Source organism: Rhamphochromis sp. 'chilingali' (genome assembly GCF_963969265.1).
Source record: "Rhamphochromis sp. 'chilingali' genome assembly, chromosome: 7".
Taxonomy (NCBI): Eukaryota; Metazoa; Chordata; class Actinopteri; order Cichliformes; family Cichlidae; genus Rhamphochromis; species Rhamphochromis sp. 'chilingali'.
Genome location: NC_137934.1, coordinates 36857373 through 36869978, shown reverse-complemented (window position 1 = coordinate 36869978; position 12606 = coordinate 36857373). Strand labels below are relative to the sequence as shown.

General features: G+C 41.1%; 1 protein-coding gene across 1 annotated transcript; it reads right to left on the bottom strand.

The window, feature by feature from the left end:
* Window positions 1–4701: 4701 nt before the first annotated feature.
* Window positions 4702–11359, bottom strand: LOC308399132 (serine/threonine-protein kinase 38-like). The gene is made up of 14 exons (XM_080886149.1): window positions 11287–11359; window positions 11049–11188; window positions 10551–10602; window positions 10341–10463; window positions 10152–10235; window positions 9936–10059; window positions 9698–9852; window positions 9484–9586; window positions 9304–9365; window positions 8423–8540; window positions 7796–7919; window positions 7281–7376; window positions 7096–7187; window positions 4702–5186 (listed from the first exon to the last, which is right to left on the bottom strand). Exons 1-14 carry the CDS (start codon window positions 11308–11310, stop codon window positions 5062–5064), a joined length of 1422 nt encoding a protein of 473 aa, XP_080742275.1. The 5' UTR covers window positions 11311–11359; the 3' UTR covers window positions 4702–5061.
* Between the last annotated feature and the right edge of the window lie 1247 nt (window positions 11360–12606).

Genomic DNA, 12606 nt, shown 5'->3' with positions numbered 1-12606 from the left:
CACATAGCCATCTGTAAGGTTTACAGAGAATGGGCTGAAAGAGAGAAAATGTCTAGTGAGCAGCATTTCTCATTGTAAAGTGTCTTCTTGATATCAGAGGTCAGATGAGAATGGCTAGACTGCTTCAAGCTGATAGGAAGGCAATAATAACTCAACCACTCGCTACAACTGAGGTGTGTAGGCGAGCATATTTGAATCTATTGCACATCAAACTGTAAAGCAGATGGGCTTCAGCAGAAGACCACACTGGGTGTCACTCCTCCACCGACAAACTTTGGGTACCTCAGAACCAACTGAGCACAATGCAACACATCAGCAGCTCAGAACATCTCAAAGTGGTTTATTGGTGATAAAAGGGAGCTTACTATACCCTTAAGGTGTCCAGAGTCACCAGATCTAAATCCAATAGAGCACCTTTTGAATATGGTGGAACAGAGTGCCCAGTGAGTGTAAACAGCTATCTATACAGTGTATACAACATGTAGCTTCAGTAGCTAGCTAGCTAAACCACAACATCCATTCATAAGATTTTGATCAGCAGTAAAGCTGCAACAAGAGCTCCCTCTAGTAGCGGCAATAATCATAGCAGGAAGACAATGGATTGACACTGCTTGTGCCTCTATATCAGGGGTAGGCAACTCCAGGCCTCAAGGGCTGGTGTCCTGCAGATTTTAGATGTGTCCTGGATCCAACACAACTTATTTAAATGGTTAAAATACCTCCTCACTATGTCTTGAAGTTCTCCAGAGGCCTGGTAATGAACTATTCATTTGATTCAGGTGTGTTGACCCAGGGTGACATATAAAACCTGCAGGACACCAGCACTTGAGGCCTCAAGTTGCCTACGCCTGCTCTCTATATTATAAGAGTTTGATGGAAATGTCTTTTTGAAGTTCAAGTTTTGAAAGTTCTGATTATCCATTGTGCAGTGACCCGCTCAGTGTTGTAACTTAAAACGATGACCCAGGTCAGCGCTGCAAAAGTTATAGTCCTCGCAGTCACGGACAGTAGCACACCTTATGTTCTTCAAGAGTCATTTTGCAGCCTTCTCCACAGGCGGCACACAGGAAGCCCTGCTGGTTTAGCCTTAGGTGTTTAAATAAACACTAACAATCCATTTTTATCAATGTGTGATCACACTTTAGTCTGATTAGAGTTCAAGCATTCATTTATCATCCAGTATGAACCCCCCCCCCAAACATTGAAGAAATCTTAAGACATGAAGTGTTTAATTTTATTATTTTAAGCATTTTATCAACATAAAAACTCAATGATGTGAATGAATATATTAATGAGCATTTCCTCTTCAACTCCACACAGTTGCCTTCAAGTGTCTACAACAATATGTACACATCATTACACAAAATATCGCACGACACAGTATTGGCCTGTGGAGGGTGGTTTGAGAACCTTAATTTGCCTCATCAAAGGGAAAATTTCAAATTATTTGCCAAATCACTCGGAAGCTTTCTTAGTCAATGTTAAATATATTTCTTGAAACATTGGGCAACAATGACGTGTCTGACACCAAGGCTGAGTCGTCTAGGCTGGTTTGGTCCATCAGAAGTAAATTGTCTGGCTTAATGAACGATAAAAGTGAAACATTTCATGAACTCGACCTCGTGAAAAAGCCACAATAATTCTATTCCCTTTAGATAAAGTGACACAGTAATGGATTTCAAGTCAGTATGTATATATAAGAATTGTATGGATACCAATAGAAGATTTACCCTCAGTTTTCATGAAGAAAAAAAAAATCTATCACAAAACAGAGTTAGGACACTGAACACCAGAAAGTATCTACTTAACAAAAACTGCATTTTTAATCACTCGTGCAGTTGCACACACACTCACAGACTAGCTTACCATGAACAACCTCTACTGTTTGGCTGTGAAACAGGAAGCTCTGAATACAGCACTCGGGCGCTGATACCCAGGTTGTGTCAGAGCATTCCAGTGATTAGACAGAACCTTGAATGTGCAGCGGTAGCCATCAGCAAACACAATCCGCTTCTAATGTATGGGTCCTGCTCCTGACCTGTTGTACCCAGGTCTTAGCCCCATCCGTGTCAATTAAAAACAGTCCATAGGGTTGACTGTGTGATATGATGCAGATTGTTTTGGCTTGTGTTTCAAGGGCATCACCAATTTTCATAGGGAGTATTAGCCTCCCTTTATGGACAGGAGTATAGTGTAGTCTGGTGTTTTTCTAGAGGGAGAAGTCTGAAAACTTTACTCTGATGATGTCACAGTGATGTCACCAGACTATGAACTTTAAAAACAGGCGGTACAGAGTTTGGAAGACACAAGCTTTGGGAGATAGAAAAACACCACATCATATGTTGCATTATAGAATATGTCAGGTTTACAGTATATCCTGGCATCAAGTTTAATACCCCTTTACATTTGAGGTCAAACAACATTTAAAAAAAAAAATGAAAAAAAAATCCTTTTTTCAGTATACTGAACATTCCCAATGAATCCAATTCATCAGCATTTTAATGAAAAACAAGGAAATAATAAATAACAGAAAAAAATATTCACGCATCTGCCCTCAAAATCCTTCATTAGTCATCATATGTGTCATCACATTTTCAGCAGGACTAGCTTGAAGGGGAAGGGGAAAAATATAAATGAAATCAATCAGTTGTAGATGCACTGTCTCCGTCATCCCTCAGAAATAAGGAACACTTTCAGTTTCATAAAGGATTCATTCCTGTGATGGCTACGGCTGAACTGCGGTAAAGTCCTCAGTAGATTTCCCTTCCCTGCGGGTGAACCTATAGATATCCTAATTGAGAAACATCAATCTCCCGCACATTCATTTTCTCACATGTGTACAAATAGAAATGGCAATTTATTCCATAACCAAGTTTAGCTCTCCTGGAACCCTTTTTTTCCCTTCTTTGCAGGTAGTTTTAAGTTAAGTGCAGCAAGCGACAGCTACATGTGAATTTGTGAGGGTCAGAGTTCTTTGGTAAGCATTTTTTAGCACTGTGCCTTGTCCCAACTCTGAGCACACATGAAGCTTAAATGTCTTGTTGAGAAAGTGAGAAAACAGCCTCAGATCTGCTGTTCATGGTAAAAGGTATCCTTTTCTAGACATTTAAAAAAAAAAAAAAATGCAGGAACTTGAATACACAAAGATCCACTGTGTTAATCTACAACTTTCATCCTTACTTGTCAAACAAAGACAAACTGTTCATTGTGTTTTCCTTGACACATATTTTATGAGTCTCCCGTTTATTACCTAACCTATAAGCCACCTGCTTTTCTGTAGTCCTGTTGTTTCTTACTGCTTTATCACCACAGATATGCCTTATCACTCTGCAGACACATCAAATCGAAACATCAGTGCTTTCGCTTACTCCTTTCCACTTTGAGTCAAAACAGTTGGTTATAATGAATGCCGTCTTATTGGTCTCACCTATATATCTGGTTAAATATTTATCAGCTCTATGAAAAGGCACTTTGCATGTTTTGTCGACCTAAGAAAAAAAGAAGCGATTGGCCCGTGCACTGATCAGAATTTCAAATAAATCAGAGGATATAACAAGTACTTTAGCACTGATCTGACCAAAACTCAGATCAGAAGGGGCACGCTCAGCAGTTTGTTTGGCAATGCAAATAGGGCAACACGCTGCAGAAACTGATGTCCAGCACAGGGTAAACTGCATTTCATTGTTTCCTGGCAACAAGCTGTTCTTATGCGAGAAAAGCAACTGTGCTGAGACAACGCTGCAGGCTGGGTTCCCCTCGCTGAGCTGCCACAAACTCACACGGTTTCACTAGCACGAGGGTTAGAGGATGGTTCCAGCATGATTTGAGTTTTTTGCTCATTTCTTTTAGATTTTCTATCCTTTTGATGCTACTGATTTTGAACCAGGCTAACAGCTAAATGCTAATAGCTAGATTGTGAATGCAAAGTCACTTTTTATATATAGAGAGAATTTTTTTGTTACACTTTAAGTGTAAAGAATGCTCTACAGTGGTGTTACATGCTAACATCAGAGTGGCAATGCTAAAATGTTTAACGTGTTCACCACAGTGGTTTAGTGTATTAGCATGCTAACATTTGCTAATTAGCATAAGACAGCAAAGCTGAGACTGTGAGAATGCTGCAGCTATCGCTAACTTTAGAGGCCTCTGTCGCATAAACTTTGACCCGATGATGACACTAGACGATGTTACACCTGTCCAATCATTGTTGGACCAACTATACCTTGAGCCAGCAGCACCGTTTAGCTAGCATTATCCAAACTACAACTATCCAAACACATAGCTTGTGCTGTTAACCTAAGCCGTCTTACAGTTTTGATACCAACTGACCTTTAATTGGGATCCATTACAACTTTGTGAGCTAATATTTTAGTTCTAAAAAAACTTTTTTTTTTGTTTGACCACTAGACAGTTGGCTCCTATATTCTTCAGTTGGGGTTAACTCTTAATTACACTTTGGAAAGTCAGCAAAAAAAAACACTGGAAATCATGCTGGAACTTGATAACAGAGTATTGGATACAATAAGTGAGGGGTTCCTGATTTTACCAATCATCCAGAGTTTGACTACAGTGTATAGAGCTCATTTTCAATATCAGAAATGCAGTTTGCATCTGACTAGCCACCAGTGTAAAAACTTATGTTAAAAAGTTTGAGCAGTCATTTGAATTCAAGCCTTGTTCTCGTGTATGTATGTATGTATGTATGTATATATATATATATATAAAATTTAAAAAAAAACAACTTCTCCAGAAGCAGTATGCCGCTGAACATGCAGATATGCTGATTTAGTGTCCTAGTTAGTGAGCTGGCCTGAGTGCTATGGCTAAAGACGGCACGTGTATACAATATCAACAACCGAGGTAATGCGGTAATGCTCTTTAATTTCCGAGTTCTTGGCTTTCTTGCCGCGGCTGAGCAGACCTAAATAACTTATGATGAAGGTTAAATTTAGACTGAGAGGCTGACAGCGCAGCCTTCAGCACCAGCGGGGCTCCGGGGCCCGACCCTGTGTCCGTAAACGTCTATTTTTCTCCACCACACCGTCCACCCGTTTGAGTGCGTCAAGCCTTCCCTGCCTTCATGTATGTGGGGATGGTCCCTCGCTGAGTCAGGCCCTCAAAGCGTTTGTAGGTGTAGTTGAGGAACACCCAGTCCTTTGATTTGAAGTCTGGCTCCGTTGCGTTAGCTGTTTCACAAAGACAAACAACAAAAGCAATTTACCACTTGGGGGCACCACAGACTATGCAATGATATCCCCCCTCATATATTTTAACACATTACAATATAAAATATGACTTATTTAGACTGAGCCCCTCAGTCTGTATCTGAAACAAGCCATTTTAGCTCTTCTTCCTTTTAATCCAGCTGTGTTCTGACTGGTTGCCCTTTGCAAACATAAGGTCTGACCAGCAGGTGGGTGAAGCTGCTGACCATTTTAGAGATATTCACTCTGAATGACATACCTTCAAGCCTAAGCTTTTGGCTCATAAAAACTGTATAAAATATAAATAAAAACAGAATGCAATTATTTGCAAATATAAAAAAACCCACATTTTACTCACATTAGAACATATGAAACGTAAAATGTTTAAACTGAGATGTTTTAGTGTTTCATGAAAAATATTAATGCATTTTAAATTTGATGGCAGCAACATTACTCAAAATATTTGGGATGGGGCAACAAACATAAATGGCACTGAAAGGAAACAGTTGGAGGAACACTTTGCAAGTAATCAGAGTAAATTGGCTACAGGTCAGTAAAACGGTGAAGACTTTGAATATCTAACTTACAGTACATGATATTACCACAAGATTCAGAGAATCTGGAGAAATGTCTGTGTGCACGGGGCTAACAATCAACAGTGGATGCACATGGCCCGCAGGGAGCTCTGCATTAAAATCAGAAATTACTGTGTCATGGAAATCACTGCACGGGCTCAGGAACACTTCCAGAAATCATCTTCTCTGAACACAGTTCACTATGCCATCCACAAATACAGGTTAAAGCTCTATCTCTCAAAGAAGAAGCTATAGGTGAGCAAGATCCTGGAACTTCTCCCTGAGCCAACACACATTTAAAGTGCAAAGCTGTTGTGGTCAGCCCATTGAAATTTGAAATTGTTTAGAATGAACACCTAGTCCTTTGATCCATGTCCTTTTCCAAACACATGAATGCACTGAGAGGAATGGTTCTGTATTTCCAAACCAGCTCCTACTACACTCTGAGATTTTCATCACCATCAGTGGCAACTAACCATGACTAACCGTGCCCACTCTTCCAACTTCTCAGTAGTATGTCGATTGTAAAACACACGACAATAAAACTGGACTGTCTGTGTATCAACACAAACTCATAAAAAAAAAAAAAAAAAAAAAAAAAGACTCTGCCTGGTCCTCACTATGTAGATCAGCCCACAAGCTGGTCCTGTTAACACCTCAGTGTGTCCCTGCAGTTCAAAGACTCCTTGTTGTCACCAAGTCTGTGGGGCGGTGGAGTCAACAAGCTACCGAGGTGAGGCCGTGCATGGCTGCTTTGACACTACAGACTGACACGTGCACTGAGATCCACATGGGGATGACATCAATGGCATCAACTATTTAAACTTCTGATTCCAACATCCCAACCAGGACTGTGTCGTTTTCCTAACGAGCAGGATTGACAAACTTAGCCAAGCCAGCACCATCATTGGCCAAAATCTGGAGGCATTTAAGTCAGTGAGGGGACTGAACAAACTGCTCTAATCATGGACAATCCATCACATTCACTCCGTGTTATAGGATCAATAAAGTAAATGTAAAAAATTACTGCATTGTGTCTTTATTTTTTGCTTCAGACAGTATCGCAACATTTTTGTAGCTTGGGTGCTTTATGACAGGAAATACAGAAAGGTGGAAGATAGATATAACACAGTTGTTTCTTAGAGCTTACAGAAATGATGAAATGTTAAATTGGACTACAACTTCTGCTTTTGTTGAGAACTGCAATGACTCATCTGTGGTTTGTCATGCGATGTCTGAATCTGATGAAAGGCTAGTTAGTGTTCCTAATCAGGATTTTCCTCTAGCGGCGACAGAAAAGCTTTCAGAAAACAAACCTGGCTGAAGGATGTCCGATTCAGGGAAGTCATCAAAGTTAGAGGTGTCGTCAATACTTTTGATTTCTATGGAGATGGCGGCTGGCCGCTCCCTGTAGAGAATCATCAATAGAAATAAGATGCGTTGCGTTTTTCACTTTCCCGAGGGGACTGCATTCATAAGCAGCAGATATGCTCTTTTGTACCTGATGTGCTCCCAATCCACCGACTCAAAAAACTGGTGGCTCTTGATCTCGTCCACGCTCACTGCTCCGATCCGGTTCTCTGCATCTGTGCAAAACCTAAGACACAGCAGAGGTTTTCTTGGCATAACTTCACCTGCTTCCAAGCTTCACGAGGAAGAGATCTGAAGAGGTTACATCCCCAGTAGTACTTGTAGAATAAGGAACAATGTAACTGCTTAACCCACACATGTTGGCTTGTAGCTTCCATCAGAGTCATCATCACGAGAACCAAAGTTGTTCTTTGTGCTGCAAGTTTGTGTAAGATTTAAATTTTTTTCTGAATATCTAAAACACACAGGCAGGAAAATGACCCCAAAAAAGTGTTGAAGCTTCAATGACAGAAATTTGTTAGCTTCTAATTATCATCACAGTTAGCCAGATCGACTACAGTGAAATGAAGGAAAAGAAAAGCAGCTCAAGCTGCAGTTTCTCCTCTGAGAATAAAGGCTCAGTCTAGCCAAACATACAGTTTATACCTTAATATCAAGTCTTTGGCTCTCTCTGAGATGGGAACTTCAGGTGGGAAGACAAGTGTTTCCTTCCAGTTCATAACCTTCCTGTACGTCTCCTGTGGTGTCTCTGAGCAGAAGGGCGGATAACCTGATAGAGAACCAACAAGTATGTTATAACATCTGTGGCAGAGCAGTTGATATTACTGACTCTTCTGACAGGATAATCCAGCCGAGTTAATGATTGTCTGTCAAGAACCTGTGGGTACTTCAGTTTTTCTTTCATTTACATCCATTTAAAAGCTGCAAAGCATGAAAGAGTCTTTGAAATATTAACCCAACAGTGGCTATTTTTCACAGCAGGAACTTTTTCAAGGAACCAGAAACTTATGAGAATCACTACATTTCCATCACAGGGACCTGGATCTAAATAAAGTTCCAGGGAAATTATTTTTTCTTCCACAAAAAGTCCCTGCTCAGGTTCCAGTACTTTCTGTAAGTTCAGGAAATCCTGCTCACAAAGTTCCATATACTGCATTTTTGCCATTGACAGCAGATGTTTGATAATAACATTGTAAGCTATCAGTTGTATTTGTGTAAATGCAATTCTTCAAATCGTCCTATATTGGTGCCCTCTGTGTGTGTCATGCTTACCGATGAGCATCTCATACATGATCACACCCAGAGACCACCAGTCGCACAGTTTGTTGTACCCCGTCTGCATGAACACTTCAGGAGCGATGTAGTCTGGCGTTCCCACAGTGGAATAAGCCTGAAAGTCACACCAGATGAGAGGTGAAGGTTTTTACCTTGAAACGTAGAAACAATAACATCAAGTTTACTGTAACAGGGAGATGCTTTCTTTATTATTCTGCTGTCTGTAGTACACCTACTCTTTTCTTTGAAAGCTTCTCATTTACAGTCATGTGAAAAAAAATGTTTTCACATCCCTGTGATTCAACAGCCAACTTTAGCTCCAATAAGTTGAAGTACTCATTTTCAGTATGACTTCATCAGTCTCTCACATTGTTGTAGGGGAATTTTGTCTGACTCTTTATAACATTGCTTCAGTTCATTTATGTGCAGCTCTATTTAGATCCCATCACAGCATTTCAATCAGGCTGAGGTCTGGACTTTGACTGAGCCACTGCAACACCTTGATTCTTTTCCTTTGGGATCATCATCCTGTTATATGACCCAGTTAGCTCAAACTTGGACTCCATTCTGGTATACAGAGGAGTTCAAGTCCCACTCATTGACTGCAAGGTGTGCAGGTACTGTGGCTGCACATCACACCTCCTTTAACATTCATGACAGTTAGCGTGTGGTGTTTGTGCTGATATGCTGTGCCTGGTTTTCACCATTCTACAGGCAAACAAGCTGCCAAAACTTCTGCTTTTATAGAATTTTTAATAATAATACAATTTTTGAAAAGTTACTTCTGTCACTGACACAATCAGTCAATTTTCTGACTTCAATTCAGGAGTGCCATTCCTCTCTCCTATAATTTGTCTAGTAAAATGCCAAAATTATACCAGCTGTCTCCGGTTCTTCTTCCAGGTCTCTGCTTTCCTCTTGGAGTTCATATTTTGAAAGGCTGAAAAATAAAGAAAAACAACCATTAAAAAAAAATTACATGAAAAGTTTTGTTTCTAATAGTTTTGCCAGAATTATTGTTATGTTATTTTGTTGAGGATGTCATGTTCGTGACTCACAGAAATCACTGGGCGGGTTGTGCGTCAGGTTCCTGTAAAATTCTGTGCGATGAGCTTTCTTCAGCCCAGTACACAGGCCAAAATCTGACAGTTTCACATGTCCCTGTGAGCAAATGAACATTTAATTAAGGAGTCTGCATCTTACAGATTATGATATCGGAAATATGGAAACGTCTCTGTGAATCTGCATGTGCTTTTGTGTTTCTGTTCTCACTCTGGAGTCCAGCAGCAGGTTGTCCGGTTTGATGTCTCTGTGGATGAATCCCAGCTGGTGGATGGAGTCAATGGCCAGTACTGTCTCTGCGATGTAGAACTGAGTGGCCTCTTCAGAGAGAGTGTCCTTCTTCATCAGCAGTGTCATCATGTCACCTGGCAAAAAGGTCAGACCTTTTAGATCTGAGATCCTAACATCAGGTGACCTGAGATGGTCTGTGGATTTTGCCAGTACTAACCTCCAGGCAGGAACTCCATAATGAGGTAGAGGTTTCTCTTGTCCTGGAAGCTGTAGAACATCTTGACCACCCAGGCACCATCTGCCTCAACCAGAATATCCCTCTCTGCCCGGATGTGAGCGACCTACGGGGAGAGCGCAGATACAGGATCCTGAATGCAGCAGAACAAGTATGGCTTATTATCCTGGAGAACTGTGACGCAGGCAAACGCATTACCTGTTCTTTCTCCAGCATGTCTGCTTTCCTCAAAATCTTCATGGCATAAATGTGGCCTGTGTCTTTCTTCTGTACCAAACGCACCTGAGGGACACAGCATCAGTCAAAATCACAAAGAGACACCTTTTTGATTACAGTCCCACAATCCTGGAGGCTCGAGTTTTGTTTTAGTTTTTTGTTTAAATGTACCTCTCCAAAAGCACCTCGTCCAATGACCTTTAGGGACTCAAAGTCATCCAAACCGAGTCGTGTCCTCTTCAGTCGTAAAAACTCTGTCTCCTTTCGGGCATGCTGAGAGCGCCGCATTACTTTCTGTAAAGAAAACAGATTTGTGAATAAGTCTAAGAACGAAAAGAGAAAAGTAGGAATTATGTAACTAAAGTACAAAGCGTACTGTACCTCCTCATCTGGTAAACCTTCCTCTTCCATGGCCTTCTCCAGTTTTTTCTGCCTATGAATAAAAACAATAGATTCCTTTAAAAAAAAAAAATGCAAATAACACACAAGCTTCCTCATGATACACAAATTAGAGCGGAGAGGAAAAATGAAAAAAGGGGGGAAAAAACAAAACAAAAACAGGAAGAGATTCGATGACCTCGGACGTGTCAAATCTTGAAAATGAATCCCCCCCTGTTTATGGAGGGGTGTAAACAGGGACCCAGCCTTCTTTTACAGGAGCCACTGAACTGTGACGCCTGGACAAAAGATCGACTCTCAGGTAACGTGAGAACAGAAGTGGTCAGATTCCCTGTGTTGTGTTCACACCTAGGATGAAACGTGTCTGCATTGTTAGCTTTTCCAGTGGTTAGTCGGAGGGACACTTGATGCGTGCATAACCTAAGCATTTAAATGGTATGATGCTCAGTTAGTAAAGGAATAAAAAGTTCTATGCAGTACCTCATCTCACGCTCTTCGTGCTGGGTGAGCAGAGTGCTGTAGAAATTTTCCAGTGTCAGCTTGGCCACTGTCACCCTCTCTCGGGTGTGGTTGCTCATGGGAAGGGCAGCTGCAGTCCCTCCCGTCATGGCCATACTATCCTGCAAGACAACAGAAACAATAAAAGAACAAAGATCAGATTGTGCACATCGGTCCGCTGATGTGCAGGAAGTATCTGTACTATCCACTCCACACTAACGTTTCCAAAGATATAGACAGACATGTGCAAACTCCATAATCAGAGCGCCGCGAAAGTTTTCTCCCCACTGCCAGGTAGGAGCTCGACTGACAGCAGGTAACCTCAGGGAAGGTTTAAAATATCACCAGGATACAGGCCACACCCAGAAATTCTTTGTCTGTGTTTTATTTTCCTTTCAATTTTAACATAAATCAATAAACTATAACAGATAACAGAAACAAAGGAGTTCAAAGGAATTTCCTTTGAAACTGTCACTCTGACTGCTTTCTAAACTAATTTTATGCTTCCACACAGTCAAACACAACAATATAATATGCTCCGTTTATTATCTTACGTCTGTTGATTCGGTCCTCTGCTAAAATTTGACCTTGCAAGTCTTCACTCCATGCATTCAGCTTGTGAAGTAACTCTCATAGAAACAGAATATAAGCAGATTATAAAAGCTACACTCTGCCCGTCCTGTTTGCAAACTGTGCTGTATTCTGCGCGGCCATGACAGTGTTTCCACCACAAATACTGCAGCCCTCAGGTAACGACGAGGGCGTGGACACACCTGTATCTGAGGTACGATTACACATACTCTATGAACTGGAAAGGGATTGCACACCACCATGACTGTCACGGCAGACTTACCATAAAAGTACTACACTACATAAATACATGTAGAAGGATGACAGTAACATTATTCCTGGCGTGCCAAGTGTCTGCTTTAGAGCAAACAAAAAAGGTCTAATGTCAAAATAGAGCCAGACCGTTCCATCAGTCAGCCAGTACTTTTAGTTTATTTTTACTATCCACATAAGTGTTATCACATATGCGCCAAAATAAACAGCCCTGCCTGTGCACAGCAGCTCCGACTCACTGGTTTACTACAGCCTCATCCCTGTCTGCAGCACCGCAGCTGACTGGATGATGTTTCTGAGTCAGGTGTTGTCGCCATGATTGGTAACTAAGCAGATTGTTCAATACTGTATTTTAATGTGTAACCAATGGCAGGGTGTATCAAAGAGGCGTTTTCAAAAGGCTGTGCTTTTTTAAAGTAATGGACATGGAAGCTTGTGGCAAATACATGGCCAATACATTTCTTGAATTTAAAGTTTTACACACAAACATGTTCACAAGTGCTCAATGTGCTCCAGATAGTAAACTGGACCCATACTTTTGCAAGCATGTATTGAGCCACTGCAGCCACTGCTGTTGCTCCCTACCAGCAACTACGTGAAACTCACGAAAGTGTTTACAGTCGTTGCCGGGCTAACAGCTGCAGAACCACATGATTCTGTTTGATACAGCCTGTGCTGTTTGCACATGTTAGTGATG